General features: G+C 36.7%; 1 protein-coding gene across 1 annotated transcript in view; it reads left to right on the plus strand.

The window, feature by feature from the left end:
• The window catches only part of ELL2 (elongation factor for RNA polymerase II 2), a 68871-nt gene extending 44426 nt beyond the window's left edge, over window positions 1-24445 (plus strand). The window contains exons 5-12 of the mRNA XM_079143460.1: window positions 5700-5959; window positions 11627-11751; window positions 11917-12004; window positions 14027-14594; window positions 17248-17314; window positions 20459-20630; window positions 22701-22745; window positions 22837-24445. Of these exons, the coding sequence (XP_078999586.1) occupies window positions 5700-5959; window positions 11627-11751; window positions 11917-12004; window positions 14027-14594; window positions 17248-17314; window positions 20459-20630; window positions 22701-22745; window positions 22837-22953 (1442 nt within the window). The 3' untranslated portion in view covers window positions 22954-24445. The remainder of the gene's footprint in view (window positions 1-5699; window positions 5960-11626; window positions 11752-11916; window positions 12005-14026; window positions 14595-17247; window positions 17315-20458; window positions 20631-22700; window positions 22746-22836) is intronic.

The following is a 24445-nucleotide window of genomic DNA, read 5'->3' on the forward strand; positions in this document are numbered from 1 at the left end:
AATGATCAAGAGTGACAATGAGCTTTTTGAGTCCTTAGTCGGTTCATAACACAAGTCACCATAGTAAATGATGAAAGGATATTAATTTAGAAACTTAAAGGCTAACAAAAATAGACTCTTAAAGAGTCAATTTCTTAATCAACATCTTTCCAGGTTTGATATAATTCTACTTCTGTACGTTCCCATAGCTGATCCAGCTACAATATATTCAACCTTGAGAAACTCCACCAGTGATTCTAATAAGTATTTCTTTGGAACAAGGCCAATGCTCCTGGGACTTGGTACTTAGCTTAGATACATTTAGTTTGGTTTAACAACAATTCATGGCTTCCCCAGGTATCTGTACCCACGGGGCCCAGTTCCCTACCTAGTAAGTTACCAACAATGAGACTTTTTATCTTCCTTTACCTTCTGCATGAGGTAACAACTTCTAGCCTCCTTTCACTCTCCTTTCTTCTTATAAGTGACTTAATTAGCTTTCTATGCTAGTAGGCTAAATCTCAAGGTATTTTTAAAATGCACAGTCTCTCCCATTACATTTAAGTACCAACTATGATTTATATGCCTCCTTAAAAGTATTTTTTGATTCTGTCCCATACCAACATTTTATAAACAGTGAGGCAAATTGATGTGCATGACAAAAGAATAGAAGACTCAAACCATGAAAATGATTTTTCCCTTCCTAATGTAACTAGCTGAAAACTCTTATCTTGATTTATTCCAAAACTTGAAAATGAGCAATGATTACATGGATTGGGAATTATAAAACTCACAGAATTTCTTGCAAGCATTGCAAATAATTTATATACATATGGGGTAACTATAGGAAATTTGAGGTTATCAAGATATATATCTGAAGCATTCCATCTCCCCCTTCTAAGAAGGTCTGTCCTCCCCTCTGAGCCCTGCAGTGATCTCTGCCAGCCCAAGTGTCCTATTCAGCCTTATCCTGTTTTCTTTGTCCTCAGTGCCCTGGCACTGACTGTCATAGCACAGTGTTCTTCCCTGGCCTTAATATTGTCATTAACCTCTGCATCCTTTTATTCTCTAGATCATATAATCCTATATCCTTTTAACTTTTCTTAATATGACCTGTATCCCCACCCTTTAATTATTTTTAGTGTTCCCCCTCTGGGCTGCCTCAGAGTTCAAAACTGTACATACTGCTTTTAATAAAAGTCTGATCAATGAAGACTCTCGTATCCTAATTGGATTGTCTGTTGTTTGTTTTTATTTTTTTACTGTACTTTGTTATGTCTTTGATCTTTTGCATTTAACCTTATCCATTGCCAGTCCTTTGTCATACTTTTCTTTCTACTAGGCAGCTTAGTTTCTATCTTCCTGCTTTTTTCAGAATCTCAAAAGTACCCGATTAATTTTGTTCTTCAAAAAATTTTACCCAGTACTTACTGAGTGCTTGTTGTACACAAGGCATATCAGCTAGTGCTTTGCCTGTGGTTACTCATGTGAGTCTCATGATCACTCTAGGAAGTAGGTTATGATTCTCTCTCCATTTTACCCATCTAGTTGTTGGGCAAATAGCAAATGATACAAGCATGGCCTCATGAACAAGTTGTGTTCTTTTCTTAAAACAGCAGGACATGCTGCTTTAGTTCATAATTGACTGTACCATATAAAATGACACCAAAAGCTCACCTGTGCTCTCTCTGTACCTGTATAACCAGGTTTCCTTCAGCAGTGTCAGGCTGGGTGGAGGCAAATGAGAACAATGCTGGTCCCCACTGTGGTACAGTAGTAACATGATGCCACACCAGACCTCTCACAGCTGAACTAGGGCACAAACCCACCTTAAGGGAGAGAGACTGTGCTCCTAGAGGCCTGAGGTCACCTGGCCTAATCACCGGAATATGAGCTTCTGCAGCTCTTTTGTGAGCAGAACAAAGCAAAACCTATTTGCCTTGAGAGGAGCTAGAACAACTTTAACCTGGGAAACAATACTTTTGTTTGTTAAGTAATATTTCCACTTCTAGTCATGACATTTATGTCAGGGTGAACATTATTGTATTTTTATAATCCCTCCCCTTTGTTTAAGAAAAAAAAATCTCTAGTCACCATGGGTTCTGGTTTACCAGTATCTTAAGTCTACTCATAAATTCCTACCTAAATTCTGGAGTTTTATTGAATTGCAAATATTTATATGTACTAATATTTATTTAGGAATTTAAAATAACAACCAATATTATTTCTAGGATTCTATTTGAAATTTTTTCCTCACCCTCCTTAATTTCAATGAGTTAGCACATATTTGAATGACTAGGCAAATCATTTAGCATCTTAATTTTCTCAAATATTAAGGAAGGGGTATTTGAACCAGATAATATCTAAGGTCTTTTGTAGTTCTAACATTTTGTGCCTATTGGAGAAATATCTATATATGGTTAATAAACCTTTTGAAAAAGTGATCACAAATGCCAAATGGTGGCGATGAATTCCATTGCAGTGGATCATATATTTAACCATGACACAAACCGTGTCATCAGCGCAGCCCTGCTAATGTTTTTCAGCTCTCAGGTCTGCGTTGCCAGGGTTTCTGGTCAGGTTCCTTGGACCAGAAAAGCAGCTTGGGAAGACGGCTGCAGTTGCTACTCTATTTCTGATGGACTGCTTTAACCTCTCCCTTTCAGATTGTTTACTCAGAGCCACTAGACTGAGGGAGAAACACTTTTAACATCTCATATGAAAGGGAAGAGCTAGAAGTGGACTCCTTGTTATGAAACAACGACTCAGATATAGTCCCAGATTACCCAGCCCTGTTGGTACCACTGCTGCTGTTTATAAAGGAGCCCAGGGAATTGATTAGCAGTTGGGTCTGGAAAGAGAATTAGATTTTTCCCATAGGCTTTATTAGAAGGACTTTTCTGAGGCAAATATTAAAAATAAAAATAAAGCCATTCTGCCCACTCTAAACCTGACATTTTCCTGCTTTTCTCTAATTTTTCTTTAGCATCTCAGTTCTCTAAGTATTTCTATCATCAGTGTTTTCCTCATATGTAACCTGTCTTTTCTTAAACCTGCGGTCTTCTCCCTAGTTGAATAGCACAGAAGGAATGAGGAGGTAGCAAGCACAAGTGATCAGTGTAGTTCAGTGACCCAGTGTATCTGGGTTGTTCTTTCAAGCATGTGAAAGAAATGGGTTATTTCATGAATGTCTAAAAGAAAAATGAGGTAAAAAGTGAAGTGCTTGTATTGGGAGTGAGAGATCCAGAGGGAGATGACAGCTGTCACTAGGCCAAGGTAAGACACCAGCTCTGTCCTTTCCCTGACCAGATTCTAATTTCTTATCAAACAATACCTATTCTCTCCTTAGGGGCAAGGTTAGCCTCCCTTACTTAGTTCTGCCTGATTCTGGGAAGATGAGGGTAAACCCACCAACCTTGGAGCCTCTCTGAGGCCAAGGAGCAGAAACCGAGAGGTTCAGAGGAGGTAGGGAAGTGGAGCACAGCAGCAGTGCTCTCACTTTGTTTTAATTTTTATTTGCCTTGCTGGCTTGAATTCATTCCCAATGACCCATCAGCCAGCTGGGTTTGGAAAGGAGTGAAACAGGTTTCTTTCTTTTGCAAGACTTGGCAAGTGTGGAATTTATAGCATTTCCTATATTTTTATGACCCTGACCCTATTTTTTTTCTCACAAATTCCTGTTAAATTTTTAAAGAATAGTAATGTTAACAGTGTAACAACTGAGAAATTGTAGATTGCAAAGTTTGAGTTTAAAATTTCATTTTAGAAATTTCATTGTGTCCATAGACTCTGAATATGGGAAAATATAGACTATTGATTCCTGCTATTTATTTTCTGTCTTCCTCTCATTTATTTTGTCATCAAACACTGATTCATAATCTGTGGTAGAGAAGGCAACCATAACCCTGCCCTCATGGAGCTAACAATCTAACATGAACCAACAGCAAAAGAAGTATAAGTGAGAAAATTTGGGTGTTAATCATAGAACATCCCTTATGCTAAGTGAGCACTTCACCATTTGAGCATATCCCACTGAAAGCCTCAAATACCTCATCTGTGAAATGAGCACAGTGTTCACCTTTTCAGATTACTGAAAGATCTAATGACATAATGTGTATGAAGCTGTTAGCACAGTGTCCTCATACAACTGATGATTGGTAAATATTAGGTCCCTTTGCATCTGACATTGATTGATCCAGCTGTCTCTAAATTATGAAAAATACAAAAACCAGATCTATCTCCAAAACTCCAAGTAATTTAATAGTTTTTCATATCATTGGACACTGTCTCTTTAGTGGTGAGTTCTTTTGTTGTGCAGTACTTTGATCTGATATTTGCAGTCAGTTATACTGAATGGTAAAGAAACACCCTAGCTTCTTGCTGGTAGAAGTTTCCTGAGAATATTCCTCCTTTTCCTCTTACTTGAGATAGGATGGTGTCAAAAAACTGCCAAGCATGGGGAAGCCAATATGGACAGAATTACTATTCAATAAAGCTGATTTACCCCAGGCCACAGCTCAAGAAAACTGTGGTAATTATCCATTGTTTCTAGTTGTTAGTCCTGTTCCTAATGTAATTGCCCCACATAGTACATCATTACCAGTTCTTCCCCCTCTTTTAACCAGAGGGCATGGAGTTGGGCTTAGTGTGAACTAAATGAGCTAAAAGAGTCTACCTCAGAAATCATAAAATGAGGGTCTTATACATCTCATGCTACTTTCTGTCCCTTTAACAATGAATAGTTACCGGGGCATCAGTGACCAGCCATCTATGAATAGCTTCGCACATACACATAGTATCCTAGTCGTGTAAGCTCACACATTCTCTACAAGTAGCCATTTGCCAAAAGTCAGTGTTCAGTCCAAGCAAAAAATGGGTTACCCACATGAACGGCACTGGCCCATGAGGCAATTGCATGAAGGCCTCCTTTGTACCATATTCCGTACTTCCAACCACCATCCGTTCCTCTAGTCCCAGCTCACAGAGGGCAGATCTGTTTATTTGCCTCTCTGAGATTGTTTAGTTTGTGGGTTGGTTGATTTTGTTAGTTGGTGTTTTTTGTTTGAGGGTTGTTTTTGTTCGTGTTTTTTTTTTTTTTTTTTTTTTTTTTTTTTTGGAGTGGGGGTTTACTCCTAAAATTTATTATGGCTTTTTGAAAAGGAATATCACTACTAGATCCTGGATCCTGGATGCTGACTCCCCTCTTGAAGCTTCTGAATCTGTGAAATTATTAGTCACCCAAGTTAGCCAAGAATGTGCTCTTAGTGAGGTTGAACAGGTTTTTCTCCTATTACCATGTTCACTGAATTTGTGTCTGCTTTTCAGAAATGTCATATAATATGCAAATTTAAGTTCTGTAAATAGCACAAGTGAGCATCGGAATTAATTATTTCCATTTAACATGAAATAACCTATGATCTAAAAATTTCTAGTCTGTTACATTTGTATCTATAATTATTTTTCATGTGTAGCCAAGTGGCCAAATAATCTATAATACATGTTTATTTCAAGAAATAATTTCATCAAAAGAAGTCCTAATTTTAGGCCATTTATTTAGAATCCTTTCTGTTTTCAGGTCTCTATAAAGTAAAAATTGAAAAAAAGTGACCTTTATTTCCTCCAGAAATGAAATAGTACCTAAATCCGAGTTGTGGAAACCGAGATGCTCATTGTAATATAACCCACAAACATGTAACATTGTCATTTCCACTGGACTTTAGGGAAAAGAGTGCAAATTCGGAAAGCACCTCAAGCCATCTCAGACGCAGTGCCGGAGAGGAAAAGGTCAACCCCCATGAACCCTGCAAATACAATTCGAAAGACTCATGGCGGCAGCAGTGTTTCTCAGCGGCCATATAGAGACAGGGTGATTCACTTACTGGCACTAAAGACCTACAAGAAACCCGAGCTCCTGGCTCGACTACAGAAAGATGGAGTCAATCAAAAGGACAAGAACTCCCTGGGAGCAATTCTGCAACAGGTGAGGGCAACTGGGGAGAGGTCCTTCTTGTTTACCTTCTTGTTGAGAAGTTCACTAAGAGGGTTTGTTGTCATTTATTATTGTTCTTATTGTGACAGAGAAATTCAGAGTAATTTGATCAATGGTGTATGAAATATTTAATTGCCAAATATTAAGTTAAAATCATCTTTTTAAGCACTTAGTTAAAAACTAGTTGAAATGTGGGCTTATCTTCATGTGTATCAAATTTTACCATAAAATTCAAATTCCATTAAAAGTAGGCAAGAAGTTCTCTTCTGCTTTTAGTCTTGAATCACCTAAACTATTGCCCTAATTTTCATTGGTTTATATATAGGTAAAGTTGTATAGTGTATTCTATTGGTCTTTAGTAAAAACCAGGATATTTTTGCTACCTCATAATTTAGAATGTCTCCTGCCTTACATACTCCTTGCTGCCCTTGCTACTGTGCCTTTTTTTGCCACCAAGTGTGCTAATATCAGTCCCTTGTCTGCATTAAATGATATTAACGTGTTAAGTATTACCTGTGATCAGTTCCCTCACACTTACAACCTTAAGTATAATAATAAGCCATTCTTTTCATTAAGTCAATAGTTTTTCAGACTGTAAATTTCCTGCATTTTTCGTATCAGCTTCAGGTCATGACTGTCATTTAGCTTTCAGATCCACCATAAATTGTGATCCATCTCTTTGTTTTTTCTAAAGCAATAACATTTCCAAATTTAAGCTGTTCTTAAATTTCATCATAAAAAAAAACTATAGACTTTCATCTATTTTTCAAAGAATAACACTTTTAAGTCTGTTTTTCATTAATACTTTTTTACTTTTAAAATATAATAATTCATGTTATAAAAGAGTAAAACCATCAACTCCAGTTTAGGATTAGCCAATCCCCTAGACACCTCTATCAGTCTCAAGGATTTTTATTAAATTCATTGAACACCTTTTAGAAACAATTTAAATTCATATGTCCCACAGCAGTTTTGAGAGCTCCAAAGAAAGGATGAAAGAAAAAATGAGGATGAGAGGATATGTATTCAGTCTTATGTTTGAGGAAGTGAGAGGTTACATTTGACAAAATATTTGCTACTTGCATCTCCAGAAAGGTTATGAATTACCTTCCAGATTAATGGATGGAAAGGGAAAAATAATGGCAGAGGGAGTTCTCCTTGAGGCCAGTAATAGTTGTATGGTTATGTGTGTGTGTGTGTGTGTGTGTGTGTGTGTGTGTGTGTGTATAGATAGACATATCTAAAAATGTAGATATACTGGACCTCTAAGCAATTGGGACATGAGAGTTATTAGGGTTGGTTGGTAGAATCTAACATAAAGACTCATCCTTGCTGTATATTAGAATACCCCAGAAAGCTTTTTTTAAAATGCCAGTGCCAGAATTTCACCCCATAGCAGTGAATCCAAGTGTCTGAAAATAGGGCCTGGGTACCAATATTGTATAAAGCTCTTGAGACATTCTAATGTATGATATGGGCTGAAAATTGCTAGCTTTGTGAAAACATAGATACAAGAACTACTTATGTCTACCATTTTGGAAGCATCTGCCATGTCCTAGGCACTTCACTTGTGCAATCTCATTTAATCCTCAGAAGGAAGATATCAGAAGCATATTCAGAATTTTTACTTAAGACAGTTACCCCCATGTTTTCCTGAACATCCCTGATAGCTAACATAAAATGACTTGTGCTCCAATAAAACCAGTAAAAGTAGGCATGAAAGAGCATGGAAAAAAATAGCTAAGTACTTAAATCATTCAAAAATTTGTTAGTCTGTCCCAGAGAAACCAGCTGGCAAACAAGTTGCCTAAAATGATCAGTCCTATTTTTTCTTTGTCAATAAAGCTATCTGCTGATATGTTGCTTATATAGTAGTTTTTTGTACCCTGTAAACATGATTAATTCATCAAAGTAATAGATTTTTAAGGAAAACTAAGCTGCTAACTCCTAGTGAAATTTGAAAAATTGTACCTAAATTTTTAAATGCTTGATATCCACCAGGGAATCTGAATTATTACTAAAATGGTATATATTTATAAAACTTTTTCTTAGGATGATGGTTTTCCTGGAAAAAAATAAATATTAGAAATCAGAAAAGCAACTAGATAAATCTGAATAATATTCTTAAGCTTAACATTTGGCTATTTGGCTACAGTTTAACATTCATTTATTCTACTCAGTTTAAGTATAGTTGGCCCTCCATATCTACTGGTTCCACATCTACAAATTCAACCAACTATGTATCAAAAATATTCAAAATAAAGTTACATCTGTACTGAACATATACATACTTTTTCCTTGCCTTTATTTGCTAAACAATACAGTATAACAACTATTTACATAGCCTATACATTATATTAGATATAATAGGTAACTTAGAGATTATTTACAGTATATTGGAGAATATTTCAAATCTATACCACTTTATATAAAGGACTTGAGCACCAGAGGATTTTGATATCTATGGGGGACCTAGAACCAATCCCCTGTAGATAGCTAGGCATGACTCTACCTGGAATGTACCAGGTACTGTTCTAAATGTTGGAATCCCAAAGTGACCCTGACAGATAATCCCTGCCCTTCTGGAGCATATTTGGACAATTTCAGGAAGAATGGGGAGTTGGGAGGACCTATTAGAGAGACCCACTACTTCCAGAAGAGAGTTCAGGGAACCTATTTGAGCAAAAGGTAAGAACAAGAGTTGGTACTCCTGGAAGTCTGGAGGAGGAGAAGGTTTGGTGTGTTCAGGGTAGAGCAAGGAAAAGAAGGCAAAGACCAAATTTCAGAGGACTTTTTCTGGTCATAGGTGAGAAGCTCAGATTTTATTTTGAGTGAGAAAGGAAATCACTATAGAATTTAAAGCAAGAATATGCTGTAATCTGATTTATAATAAGACCACTCAGACTTCTGTGGCAAGAATGGCTTGGATCAAGGAGGGGTGAAGGCAGAGGGTAGGGGTGAAGGTGGGATTTCAGACAAAAGCAGAAGAGAAAGACTACTTACATGAGCCTGCTACAGAAATCCAGATATGAAGTGTGTTAGTGGCTTGGTCTGGTGGGAATGGTAAAAGATAGCTTATCCTATTAGCTATATTTTGTGATAAGACTTGCTAAGAGTTTCCCTGGGTGTTGGGAAAGAGTGAGGGAAAGATTGGAGTCTGTGATTATGACTAGGCTTTTGGCCAGAGTAGCTGAATGGATATTGAGCTGGTGACTGAGATGGGAAGAGATGGAAAAGGAACAGGTATAAAGTGGTGTGAAAGGCTAGGGATATATCTCGGTTGGTAGAGTGCTTGCCTTGCAAGTACAAGGTTCTGGGTTCAGTCACCAGCATCACAAAGTAAATAAATAAATAAAGTGGTGAGAAGTAATGGTTAGTAATTCTATCTTACATCAATTCTCTTTGAAATTTCACATGAATAGGTAATTACACACAAGGGTCTGGATTCAGAGGTCATTTAGGTCTGGAGCCATGAATTTAGGAATTAGCAGCATATAAAGAGGGCATTGAAAGTCAGTTGAATAAAGTCAACTTAGAAGGAAATAACATCCAAAATAAAGATAGAATTTTAAAGGCTGCGAGAGAAAAGCATCAGATTACATATAGGGGGAAACCAATACACGAATATTAACAGATTTCTCAGCCCAGACCCTAAAAGCTAGAAGGGCCTGGAACAACATATTTCAAGCTCTGAAAGAACATGGTTGTCAACCAAGAATCTATACCCAACAAAACTAACCTTCAGATTTGAAGATAAAATAAAATTCTTCCATGATAAATAAAAGTTAAAAGAGTTTACAAATAGAAAGCCTGCAATACAGAACATTCTCAGCAAAATATTCCATGAGGAGGAAGTGAAAAACAACTAGTAGGTCAACGAAAGGAGGAACTACCCTAAAAGAAAAGCCAATCAAAGGAGAAACCAAGTCGAGTTAAAAACCAAAAATAAGCCAACATGACTAGGAATACAAATCATATCTCAATAATAACCCTCAATGTTAATGGCCTAAACTCATCACTCAAAAGACATAGACTGGCAGATTGGATTAAAAAGAAAGCCCCAACAATATGCTGCCTTCAAGAGACTCATCTCATAGAAAAAGACATCCACAGACTAAAGGTGAAAGGATGGAAAAAAACATACCATGCACATGGACTCAGTAGGATAATGAAGACAACTGGGCAGAAGGCAGACACTGAGTACTCCACCCTATAGAACAGTGAGCAAAGGGGACTTAAGAAGGAAAGATGCTGAGAGAGGAGGAAGAAAAAGGAAGAATGTCATAGTATAAAAACCTAGAGAAGGTATTGCCATAGGGTGGGTGTTGGCATGTGTAGTGCCAAGGGTAGTAGAAAATCAAAGGATTATTATATTTTTTCCACTTATAAAACTTTTGATAGTTTGTGTCCTATGTTAATTTATTTGCAAATTTGAATTTTCACATAAGTCCACTATGTTCTAGTTTATAACAACTTTAATATTAGATTACTATTCAGCTAAGCTGTGAAAGAAGCATAAAATATACTCAATAGTATTTTTTTTTTTTTTTTTTTTTTTTTTTTTTTGTAGTTGAAGATGGACAGCATGCCTTTATTTTATTTGCTTATTTTATGTGGTGGTAAGGATTGAACCCAGTGCCTCACACGTGCTAGGCAAGCACTCTGCTACTGAGCCCCAGCCCCAGCCCCTTGATAGTACTTTTAAAAGACACAATAAAAAGTCAAGTTATTTTAAAAGATCATACCCAAAGTAAGTGACAGGCAGGAATATCTTGTTCCTAGCCTTAAAAGTTACTTTTGGTTTGGTACCTAAACCCATGCATTTGTGTACTTAATGGATTATAGGCCTTGACACTCTAGGAAATACAGTTAACGAATAGGAAAAGATTACATTTGGGAATAAACCATCTGGCTAACAACAGTTATTTGGGTTTTTATGTTTCCATTTATCGGTTTGGGGGAATTTCAAGGACTGGGTTCTTTAGGGGGCCTGGCAGATATAAGGAACAAGCTTCGTTATCAAAAAGAAAGAAAAGAAAAAAGAAAAGAAAAGACATGGTTATCAGAATTGATACAATTTATAAAGGCAGTTTCCATTGCTAGCTGAAAGGACCATTTGTAACCCATTTGGGCACTATTTTCTACTTAATACAAGTAGTGGAGGACTTTTTTTTCTTCTGGTGCTGGGGACTGAACCAGGGCCTCACACATGCTAGGTCAGCATTTTACCACTGAGCTACATCCCCAGTCCTGGTCAAAGATTTTTATTGCAATTCAAAGTTAATGGAGTTACAACAGGAAGTAAATGATGATGATGATAATATAACTAGAAAACTTTATTTAAAATTTGTTCCTCCTGTTTTTTCCCCTAATGTGTGCTTACTACTTGATTAGAAATTTGACAGTTCAGTAGCAATCCAGGAAAAAAACATTCAGTTCTGCATATAAAGTTTTAATTCCTTTTTTTTTTTTTTAACTTTCCCAAAATGAAGTTTTGAAATAAGGAAAATGAAGCAAGAACAGCATTTTTTAAGATTTGGCATGTACAAACTAGCAATTCCTTTGTGGCCAATTGGTTTAATTATTTTCCATATAAATCCTAAAGATAATTTTTTTTAGCAAAAATATCTAATGATCTGTCTTTATATCACATACCAGGTAGCCAATCTGAATCCAAAAGACCTCTCCTACACTTTAAAGGATTATGTGTTTAAGGAGCTGCAGCGAGACTGGCCAGGATACAATGAAACAGACAGACGGTTATTGGAGTCAGTGCTCTCTAGGTAAGCTTTTTCCCTTTTTTTTTTTTTTTTTTTTAATAATACAAATAATTATTTTGGTCACTGTTATTTTAGTGTTGAGGTGGGAAAGAAAAAGTACAGGTGAACTTTCTATCATGAACATTTTAAGTTCTCTTTAATTACCTGGAACTTGTATGTCCTTTACAGAAAACTAAATCCATCTCAGAATTCTGCTGGCCCCAGTCATTCAGAATCTCCTGTATGTTCTAGCAGAGATGCTGCATCCTCTCCTCAGGTATGTCATAAAATTTTAAAACCACAGAATTGACATGAACCTCAGGGGCAAGCTAGTCAGTTCCTGATTTATAAGAGGGAAATGAGGCCCAGAGACACTGCACAGGTTGCCTGCATAAGCTACCCAGCTAGTTCATGGCCAAGCTTAGCCTAGAACTCAAGTATTGGCTCCCAGCCCAGAACTGTCCCCACTGTGCAGCACTTTTGGTCAGATTACTTAATGCATACCTTGCTTTCCATTTTTAAAGTTTACATTTTGTTGTAACATTATCTACTTTCTAATTTGGTCACTAACTAGAAGACTTATCTAGTTACATTTAATTCTTAGATTATATGGAAAATTGAAGATATTTAATTTTGTCTGAAACATTTTCTAGAAAAATATTCTTGGGGAAAATGTATTTGTAATAAGCAAATAATTTTTAAAAATATGGCATTTTCATATATGTGTTTTCTTTTTTTTTATTTTATTTTTTTTTAGTTGTTGATGGACCTTTATTTTATTGATTGATTCATGTATATGCAGTGCTGAGAATCGAACCCAATGCCTCACACATGCTAGGCAAGCACTCTACCACTGTGCCACAACCCCCACTCCTACATATGTGTTTTCTTAACACCCTTTTCAGTAGATTTTAATCAGAATACTCTATTCCAGTTTAGAATTCCCCTAAGAGTTACAGCCCATCCTAGAAAAGGTTGGGCAAGCCCTGGGTAGTACTGGAGTTCCAGCTTTCAGATTCTCAGCTCACCAGCCAGCCCTGAAACTTTCCTGAGAGAGTGAGTTCTCAAGGAGAGTTTCAGTGTCTGGACACTTTGGACAGACAGTGGGAGAGACCTCCCCACCCCATACTGCTGACACCGGGCTCGGGCTCGAGAGCATCCTCTCTCCCCTCTCCCCTCTCTCCTCTTTCCTCTCTCTCTCTCCTCACCTCTCTTCCCACCCGCTAAGACCCTGCTCCTAAGAATTAGGGAGAAACAGACAGATGTGTAGAAAAAAGTAAGCTTGCCTTGGGCAAAAGGCTGTTCACACCACAGAAAATGTTAGAAACCTATTGTGAGGGATGCAAGGAGAGAAAAAAAGATCATTTCCATCCTTGCACATACAATGTTTGTGGAAAACTCACTTTTAATGGCAACTGCTAAGAAGTTACTTCTGCTCTAATTGAATTACATACTAGGTGCCAAGTAAATAGTACTAAACTGAAAACAATAAATTAGTGGGTTTATTAATTATTTTCTTTCGAGCTAAAATACAAGCTGTAACATTACATTTAAACATAAAAATAGACTTCGAGCTTCATTTTAACTTCAATACTATTATTGCTACTGCTAGATTGAACTAATAGCATGATTTTTAAAGTACTTCATAATTTTAATGGATCAGTTATGAATTTGCAGTTACCAATTTAGAATATGATGAAGAGACATGTAAAATTTTAAAAGTTAAATAGCTCTTAACAATGATAGAGATATTACGCTGAAAGTGCCAGCTGTCCCCACTGTAAAACAGATGAAATGATAAATGATAGCTGAAATATTCATAACTGGAGCATTTTAGCACATTAGAGATTAAATGGATGTACATATCTTGCCCTTTACCTGGACTTATTAGTTCTCAGTCAAATGGTAAAAAATGCTTCCTCTTCTTATTTACTAGTACTGGGCTAACGTGGAGGGTGGCTGTCTCTGTTTTATAGTGGTCTAGTCCACATAAATCAGCATAATCTCTTAGGATCTTAGTGTAAAGATGTATAGTCAGAAATAATTGAATATCTCCACAAAATATTTATTTGCCAAGTTCTGCTTTTGACATTAGACATTAAAATTTATTTTCCTTTTGGTTTTGTTTTGTGGCATAGTTTGGTTTGGGGTTGTTGTTGGGTTTGTTTTGTTTTTGCTTAAGTTTGGAGAAAGGTTAGTATGAATAAGAGTAGTCAGTCGTTTAACCAATTATATATGTATTGAATTTATTGAATTTTATTGCAAACCAGCTCACTTTTTTCCTTCCCTCTACTCCCAGAAACGGCCTTTGGATTCCGATTTTATTGATCCTTTAGTGAATAAAAAAGCTCGAATATCTCACCTGACAAATAGAGTACAGCCAACATTAAATGGTCATTTGAATCCCACCAGTGACAAATCTGCTGCAGGCCTCCTGCCACCCCCTGCAGCTGCTGCCATCCCCACCCCTCCACCGCTGCCTTCAACTCACCTGCCTGTCTCAAATCCTCCTCAGACTGTAAATTCAAACTCCAATTCCCCTAGCACTCCAGAAGGCCGGGGGACTCAAGACCTACCTGTTGACAGTTTTAGTCAAAACGGTAGTATCTATGAGGACCAGCAAGACAAATATACCTCTAGGACTTCTCTGGAAACCTTACCCCCTGGTTCAGTTCTGCTAAAGTGTCCAAAGCCTATGGAAGAAAACCATTCGATGTCTCACAAAAAGTCCAAAAAGAAGTCTAAGAAACACAAGGAAAAGGACCAAATAAAAAAGCACGACATTGAAACTATTGAAGAAAAGGAGGAAGATGTTCAAAGAGAAGAAACTGCCAAGCTGAGTAACTCCAGTCCAAATTCCAATGAAGGTATTTTACATTTGTTAAAAAAAAAAAATACTGACTACATGTGTTAAATGAACTGAATAACATATTATCCACAGGTTCAAAATTATACTATTTATAATTAATAATGCTCTAAGCAAATCATCTTCTATATATTAATATTAACATTACACTTTTTTCTGTGTGTGTGGTACCTGGAATTGAACTCAGGAGCACTTAACCACTGAGCCCCATCCCCAGCCCTCTTTATTTTTATTTTGAGACAGGTTCTCAGTAAATTTCTTAGAGCCTTGCTAAGTTGCTGAGGCTGGCATTGAACTCATAATCCTCCTGCCTCAGCCTCCTGAGTCACTGGGATTATAGGTTTGCACCACCATACCCAGCTAATATTACGCTTTTAAGCAGGTTTTCTTTCTTTTATTTTACAACTGTCTCTTCTTAGCCAACTATTAAACATAATTTCCATATTTGTTAGTAAGATAATGGCATTTGAAAATGACCCTGTCGTCCTCCAGAGCATCCTTTTAGAAGGTAGACTTTGATGCTCTTCTCCATGTCTGTCAGGACATTGTACAACCTCATCATGACTGTTACGTGCCATTCTTGAACTGATTTATCCAGACACACAATTAGCAATAGAAATATTCGTTTCTTTCTTTCTCGGAGAAATGGGGTTACCCCTGCTTTAATTAATTTTAGCACAGGGGAAATTTAATTCTTTATACAACAGGCAAGGTAAAATTATATTTGTGAGTCTATAACATCATCTTCATTTGCAGTAAAGGCTATTGGCTATTTAGCTAGATAGGGAATAAGTTTTTGTTTTTGATGGGGGGGGTTGTTTTTTACCTTTGATGTCCTGTTTTAGTAAACTAGCATCTATCGTTATTCATACAATTAACCCATTCAGACTTTAGCAAACTTACAAACCAATATCTAGAGACCTGAGCAGCTTAAAATAATGCTTTACCTCTAAAGAAAGCTAAGCAGTAGACAGACTGCTTATGTAAGGCATGCTAATTTTTTTTAAAAACTAATGACAAATTTAGGTTTTTCTTACTTAAAAAAATTATTTAATAAATTTAATGTCTTGCATACTAGGACATAGAAGATCCAAATCTGTCATTTAGCGTCACTGCCTGTTTTAAAATCAGATTTAACTGACCATTTTACCATATGAGAGAAGCCTCAATTGTTTCCTTTTAGTGGTACTTCCAAAGGAGTTGTTGAATACAATTGTATAGTGTCTGGTTTACCTGGATTGAGTATACTGAATGGCAGAACATATCTGTTGAAATATTTAGATCAAGTCATACTATAGAATGGCCTGAGAGATAGGCATAAGCTTTTTTTTCCCCCTCCAACACTCTTGTCATTAAATTTGTCAGGTAAGGAAGAGCCATGGAGAAGTAAAACTACATGCTCGAAAATGAGCCAGATTCCCAGGCATACTTCACTCTCCACATTCCCCACCCCCAGCAGGTGATCCTGAGGCAGAGCCGAGTGCCAATTGGACTGGATTCCAGTGTGCTGAGACCTACAGCAGAGTTTTGAGTATTCTCAGAGTTAGAAACCTGGAAAGGCAGACCTGGTCTCTTTGAGTCCTTCCCTAATGGTATGCAGAAATGCCTTTCAGAGCAAGTGGGATCCTCATAAACCAAGGACAGATCTGACCCACATCCTCTGTATCTGTTGGGATTTCTCTGGTGTCTGTGGCAAGGGAAAGTGTCCTTTACTTGATGCTTTCCCTTGAAGCCTCAGGCTGTTGTACAGCATGCTTCTGTACTCGAGCTTGAATCAAATGTGTGTAGGTGAACAATGAGTATAAATCTATGCAATATATTTAGCGTACTTTGCCCTTCAAGATATATGTGTTTATTTTATAGTGAACATACATGTTTTGCCAACAGACAGATTAGGGTTTGAGTTATTAGCTTGGCTATACTTTAAATGATTTAAAAGAAAATTACCCAAATAAGAAGTCCAAGAATACGTAACTCCTAGAAATTATACATTTAAACAAATGGGATACTAAGCACTTGTATACTTTAACTGCATAGACATGAGAGCCTAGGACTTTTTTTTTTTTTTTGGTCTCAATAATGATCTGTTTAGTATTATGAGGATCAGAGATAGAATATAAATCAACATTCAATAATACCTTCTTTTAAACTGATGGGAAAACTTCCTACCCGGTTGTACTGTTTGCATACAAGAAAGGGCAGCAATAAAAATACAGTGACCAAAGCAGTCTGCTACCTGACTTTATTGTCTCATCTGCCTTGTTTGAATCCTATGAAAAGTAGATGTTGATGTAAAATTTGTATCTCCCATTGTCTGGCTGCATCTGCCACCACAATCTTTGAATTGCTGGGCAGATGCCACAACTGTTGTTGAAAGAATAGAAGAGTGACCTTGGGTTAAGATGGAATTCCTTTATTGTGCAGACACTGCAGTAGCCAGGGTGCTTTAAATGCCTGGCGTGGGTTCTGCTGGCGCTGGTCATAGGGCCTCTATTGTTCGTGTTCAATTGTATTCCTTGCTCACTGTTGCTTATTGAGATGGAAGAATAGAATTTGAGGAAAAGTGTTCCAGATGTTTCTAATCTATTTTAGAATTACAGGCATTTGATAACCATGCTGGTTGATGAACGCTCTGATTTTTTTTTCTTTCATAGGAGTTAGAGCGGGTTGCACTGCCTCCATGGAGCCTTCTTCAACAATTGAACTCCCAGATTATTTGATGTAAGTTCATCTGTCTGCCAATGGAGAGAGCTGTTTAATTTTAGAAAGTTTGCAAATTCTTTTTCCCATAATTTGCAAATCAAAAAAGTAAGAAATTCTAGAAATAGAGTCCTGGAGCCACCCCTGCAATTGAAAGGCTGCCATTAAGCCTGCTTGTCCCAAATCCACCCTTGTCTGCATGAGCCGGTTGTGCCTCCCCCTGCTCTGAACTGTGTTCATTGGTCTTAAGTATAGAGAAGCCTGTCCTTTGTTCCAGGGCCAGGCCAAGCTTTTGATTATGGAAGATTTCAGGGATCTGACTCTTCAAGCTGACAGTCTATCAATGCATAGCTATTCACTCCGGCCCCCCAAAGGGAAGCTATATTATTGACAAAGTGCTTGAACCTCTGCACTTAATAATACAAAGTAGAGATAAGTTGATTTTTGTTTAAACAATGTTCTGCCCTCAAATTAAGAAGGGGAAGACAGTAAAATTTGATCATTTCACTTTAGTATCAGTTATGTTTCTCTTGTTATGACAACAAGTTGCAAAACACTGAGCTGGGGACATTTTTGTAACAGGTTATCACAGAAATTATAACATGGGCACATAATTCTAGCTTTTTTACAGAATAAAAGGCTCTGTAAAAAGAAAATAATTAAGTTGCAAGAGCCTAGAATAATGGGGAGTGAAAGAGCAGAGAGATCTGACTGCAGATAGCTTTGAAAATGAACAAATGTATAAAATAGCTTGACTGTGGAATGGAGAAAATAGAATCTAGGCTGTATGAATATTTTTTTCCCTATTAGTGGCATCTCATGGTGGATAATGTTAAACTATGCTGGTTAGCCTTGCTCATTTCCAGATGAGAGAACATTTTAGATTTAAAATGTGTTGTTTCTGCTTAACGGTAGTATGAAAGCTATACTTATTGGGGAGTGAGACCTCATGGAACCATAATGCTATGCTGGTCATCATCTCTTAACTAACAGGAGCCTAAGAAGCTGTGCTGAGCACTCTGTCATCTGTGGCAGTGTGTGGTTTCCAAGTTCTGTAAGGGAACCTTGAAAAGCAACCACCTCTGAGTGACCCAGGAAGGGTCAGTGGTCTGCAGCCAGGCTTCCCCGATGGCTCAGGGCTCCTCTGCTGAGGGGGTTCACCTCTCCAGCTACAAACCCACTCTACCTTAAAAGTCTTCTGAAAGTTGGCCCCTCCATGATGCTGTTTGCATTCTCTTGTGATGAATTTTGAATCCCTCTTTTATCATAGAAAAAAATCCTTGTTATGTATGACGAAATCATGTGGGGAAACTCAAAAATATTCTAAACTTTCCCCATGGATTCAAGGCTGTTGCTGTGTTTTGCCAACCTAATTAGCTAATTCTATATTTAAAAAACTTTTTTAGGTTACTGGTCTAAGGATGGTTGCTGCTTCTACCTCAGTGCATCTCTATGTGTTAGTCATGTTTCCATTGCTCTGATTGTATGCTTATTTAGATAAAAGCAACTTATTTTAACAAAAAAAATTAAGTTTTATATAAATATAGCAAATTATCTAAAAATGATGAGGAAATTACCAAAAACACAGAACTTAAGATGCCTCTTAAGAAAACCAAAAGAACTTAGTGTAAAAACTAAATGATCAAACTTTGAATAATTCATACTTAACCACAGTATTACTAATTTTTACATAATAAGAATACTTTTGTTACTTGTGGTTGTGAATTATCCAGACTGTTTAAATTTTTATTTTATCACTGCTTCAAGAATCAACTGTAGAACTAATAATTTTGTTAAAAATAGTGAAATGGTTTTTGTTTAAATGCCAGTATAAGCAAATAAGCAACATGATTTGGGGCCAGCTTGGTATTTTTCCCTAAGGAAATTATTAAGTGAAATACTGAGGGTGTGATTTTGAGAAAGTGGAAAAATACATATATTTGTTGTTATACAACTTAAATGTGAGTTTCCAGATTGGTTCAGCCATTTTGCTTATATATGCTTATCCCCAGGAACCGCTTTCCCTAGGGGCTCCCTCTGGTGTGCAGTCAAGGCAGCCCATGTCTAAGGGGGACTGCTTCCCAGCTTGGCTGCCTGGGCTCCTTTTACAGCTAAAGCAGCAGCAGGGCAGCTCTAAATCAGCATACCACTGCTGTCTCAATTACACTTAGAAAATTAAACCTCCACACTGTCTAACTCAGCATGAATAAAAATATTAATGAGGACACTAAGTTTGCTCACTGCATCACTTTTCTCACATTTCCAGCTAGGCATCTGTGATAGAGCAATTTAAATAAAATGGCTAAGATTATATAAAACCATGTGGAGAGAACTGAACTCCAGGATATTACACAGTGAAAAATAAATGTGAACCCCCCAGGGTGCAACCCAAAGCCCCTACCACCTGCCTGAAAACCTCAATTTTTTTGTCCAATTGTCAGGGGAATTTTGCATTTCATGACAGGAGTACAGAGTACAAAGAACCAGGTCAGATGTGATCCCAGTCCCCAGATCCACAACTAATAGTTGTAATATTAAAATGTCCTTAATTTAAGAATTATAAATAATTCCACTTTTGTATTTCATATATTTGCCTAATCAGAAATATGAGGAAAGGGGTAAAGAGAGCTAGCTGGAGACCCTTTGTTAAGGAGTTCTGCATGCTACAGGTATGAAAGGCTAAGAGACAGGCTCCCTCATAAAGCAGTGGGTCCAGGGACAGCTTTGACCCCAGCACTCTGACTGCAAGACATTTTTCTGATGTCTCATTACCCATCAAGTCTTTCTGTCTCTGTGCAACTTGTAGCAAATGAGCTGGCCTCTACCACTAGTGTGATAGTGAATTGTTTTGGGTAAAGAAGAGTTCAGGAAGCCAAATCTGTGTAAATACTTTTTTTTTAAATGTAGGTACACTTTAATTCTGTGACCACTACATCTTTTCACATTTTTTCTCTTTCATTGAAGCTTTTAAACCCTCCTATGTGATCATTTCACCTGGAAGCTCCTTTGAGTGACCTGGCAGCAAAACAATGGCAGAGTAGCATTAAATACTAACAATGCATGCACGGATGTAGTTGCTAAATATTTGGTTTAAATCTCAGATTTGTACAATCATGTTGGTTCTGTAGCTACTCTCCATTTATAGTTTTCTTTTCTTCTCATTAGAAAATATATTGCTATTGTCTCCTATGAGCAACGCCAGAATTACAAGGATGACTTCAATGCTGAGTACGACGAATACAGGGCTTTGCATGCCAGGATGGAGACGGTAGCTAGAAGATTTATCAAACTGGATGCGCAACGAAAACGCCTTTCTCCAGGCTCAAAAGAGTATCAGGTATGGTTTCGTTCCTTGACGGACAAACTTTCACATTTTACCTCCTTTCTCTTTTCCTAGTGTACCCAACCCCAGCCATCCCATTGGCCTTTAGATCAAGTCCTCTTACAGACCAGCATCTCTGCTGCTTTAAGAAACTAAATATTTTAAGTACTTCTTGAAAGTAAATAACCAGAGCAGAAAATCTTTGTGCCACTACAATAAATATATAAATATATAGTGTATGTCTTAAAAAACAAACCAAATACAATTTAAAAAGTAGGAAAAAGTGGATCTTGGGATTCATTTAAATATTTGATTACACTTCCCACTCAACTTGATGCTTCCTTCCAAAACTATGCTATTTCAAATAAATTTTTTAGTTATTATTTTTTAAAAACCTTTTCTGAGCCAGGCATGGTGGTGCATACCTGTAATCCCAGCAACTAAGGAGCCTGAGGCAAGAGGATTGTAAATTCAAGCCAGCCTGGGCTATTTAAGGAACCCTGTCTCAAAATAAAAAGAAAAAGGACTGGGGAATAGCTCAGTTGTAGAACACCCCTGGACTCAATCCCAATGCAGGATATAAAGGAGGTGAAAACTCAGAGGTTGGGGTTTGAATGAAGACAAGTTTGCTAGTTCAACCATTCCAGAGCCTGATGTTTGTTAACCAGTGTTAATCTGGTTTTGCTTCTCTACCTTACATAGTAAATTACTCTAGCTAACAAAAAAAGCAGTAGACTCCTGACCTGTCTCCTGATTTTTTTTTTTCTTAGTTCTTAGCAAAAAGATTGATAGAAATGAATACTTCCATCCTCGTGTAGGCCAGACCACTTTTTCTCACTCACAGCCATAGAGGATATGGTGCCTCTCTCCCAACCTGTTTTGACTGCAACCTATGTGAGAGAATGGTTGTTTCCCCACAACAGGTAAAATAGCCTAAGAGTATTTGTGTTCCAGAGATTGCTTATGTCTTATAATAGTGGACATTAATCTCTTCAATAAGCTGGTGAGAGGAATCTCTTCTTATAAGACTTTGGGAGAGGAATCAGTGTTTGTGGGTATGAGAGGTTAGTGATATAAGTTTTCCCTATGTAGTTATTTTTCAGAGCACATTATTTTCCTTAAACTAAAATTTAAGTAATTCCAAGGACTGCTTAGTGGTTTACTCTGCATTTAATACTTGTATGACCTTGGACAGGTTACTTAATGCCTCTTTGGCTCAAATCCCTCCACAAAATAGGCTAAGCATAGAGTTGTTATGAGTAATAAATGTAATTAAATACTTATAAACTTCTCAGATCCAAGTGTGGTATCAGGTACATAAGGACTAGCTAGCTATTTTTGCCCAGCTACCTGTCCCCTCCACCCCCTACCCCCAGTGGATGTCTCCACTACTGGTTTCCAGTATATTCTTTTCAGAAGTGTGTATTATATGTGTATGTGTGTGAAATACATGTGTGTATGTATATACCCAAGTAAATTTGCATATCTAATATATTTAATTGAATCTATGATTTCTTCAATTATAGGTTGCATCATTTTACTATGTTCAAGTAATTTAGAGCATGATACATTATTGTTTATCCTGGTTTCATTAAAATGGAAAGAAATGCAAGTCTTAAAAATAATGAAATTCTTAGAATATATTAGTCATTCTGTTTCTCTTTTTAAGTAAAAGCATTCAAACTGCTCTTATTATTTTGTACTAAACAATATAATTCATCTAAGAATATTTTTATATCACTACATAAAGTACTTCCTTATTTCTTGTCCACCTCACATGCTTTGTATAGATTGATGGACATTTTGATATTGTTTACCATCTTCTGCTTTATAGACAGTACTGCAGTGAATAACCTTGCATATACATCATTTCACTCAGAAACAAGTAAATCTGTAGTATAAGTAGAATTGCTGAGTCAGTTTTGCATTGGCTGTTTTGACAGCTGTTGCCAAATTGCTATCCATAAAGATTGTACCAAGTTACATTCTGTTCATCTATATTTCCTACACCCTCACTGAATGCATGTTAGCTATTATGTTGCAAAAAAAATTGTTCTTTTCTGATTATGATTTTTAATTTTGTAGAATGTTCATGAAGAAGTTTTACAAGAATATCAGAAGATCAAGCAGGTAGGTATCATCACTATTGGTTTTCTGATTTGTGGTTGAGAATTGTTACAAATTTTGCAATCTAATTCCTCACTTTTTTTTTCATCTGCAGTCTAGTCCCAATTACCATGAAGAAAAATACAGATGCGAGTATCTTCATAACAAGCTGGCTCACATCAAAAGACTAATAGGTGAATTTGACCAACAGCAAGCAGAGTCATGGCACTAGAACTCTGCTTGGACCAGAAGATGTGAATAAACTTAAACTTATTTATTTAAAATTCCAAATGAGTTGCTCTAGATTCTAAAAAGATGAAACTTTGCCTGTTGAAAGTTTCAGTATTAGTAAACTTGAGTTACTTTTTTTCCCCCCATTTTACTTTGCTTCCCTGCATTTTGAAGCTGCTTTTTCTGGTCCTTTTTCCCCCGTTTCAAGACTTGTGTTTGTTAATAGAAATAATTTTTTAGATTTTGGGGATCCAGTGTCTATACTTCAAATCAGTTTTTTTTCCTTGAAAACTTGTGTTTGTCATTAGAAATGATTTTTAGTAGATTTTGGGGCTCCAATGTCCACACTTAAAAGTTGTGTGTGTGTTTAAAAAACAAAACAACAGTAATGTGCAAGGTGAAATGCTTTTGGATAAACATAAGCCTATTTTCTGATCTTTCTTAATGCAAACTCTTTGCCTTAAATGGTAGAATATTTAGAAATTTGCACAAAATACAAAAAAAAATGAAAACATTGTTTTGGAGGGTTAAAAACAAAGTTGTATGAATATGTTTATGTGTATAATTTTATACACAGGTATACAGGCTGACTTGATCTGAAATATTAAATCCGCCCTGTTAGTTAACCCCCCATTACAATGGTTGCCTTAAGGTGTTTGCTAGTTGTGTACCTAGTGTGGTTAATCATTAGCTACACTGCTTCCCAGTGATTAGAGCAATGGGAAGCACACTGTGGCCTACCAGCGTCTGGAAGCATGTGCCCAACCTGTATGTGTGCAGAGGTGATGTGGATGTGAGCGTGCATGAAGGAAAAAAGCTGCTACTCTCAGTAGGCCAAACGCTCAGGTTAAACAACTGACGAGTGTTACTGTAGGGTTTTTTGTTTGTTTTTGTTTTTTTTCTCCTGTCAAATTGCTACTTCTATTGTTGAAGACAAAAGCATTTCCATTTCAACAGTTTGTCAGCTTTATTAATGTTGGGCAAAAATTGATATGTTATAAAAATGAAACAGATCTATAGTTTTGGGGCAAAATGATAAAATTAAATGTGTAGGTAAACTATTTATATACTGCTATAAAGTATTTTTTGAAGAGAGATATGCAAAGAAGCTATTACCTACATGAGATGTATATTTAAAGATTTTTTTCATCCTGGATGCCAGGAATATAAAAAAAAAGCAGATATATTTAACCATAACATACTGTGATTCATCAAACAGCACAAACTTTCATTTCATGGAGTTTATCTGTTAACTTTGATTTAAACTATCACTTGTTTTATCATGTGGGAACATAAGTTATGTGGTCAAAAATATAAGGATTTTGAACTAATGTTGATTCAGGTTGTGTTGTCTTATTGTATTGTCTTTTCAAAGTGCTGCCAGTTGAAAAGGGAAGCATTATGTTTACAAATCTGTTTTGAAATGTTTGCCAAAATTTTTGGTAGTATCTTTAATAAAGATGTTTGTCTCCAGCATCCAAGAAAACAAATAA

Source organism: Sciurus vulgaris (assembly GCF_902686455.1).
Source record: "Sciurus vulgaris genome assembly, chromosome: 6".
NCBI classification, from domain to species: Eukaryota; Metazoa; Chordata; class Mammalia; order Rodentia; family Sciuridae; genus Sciurus; species Sciurus vulgaris.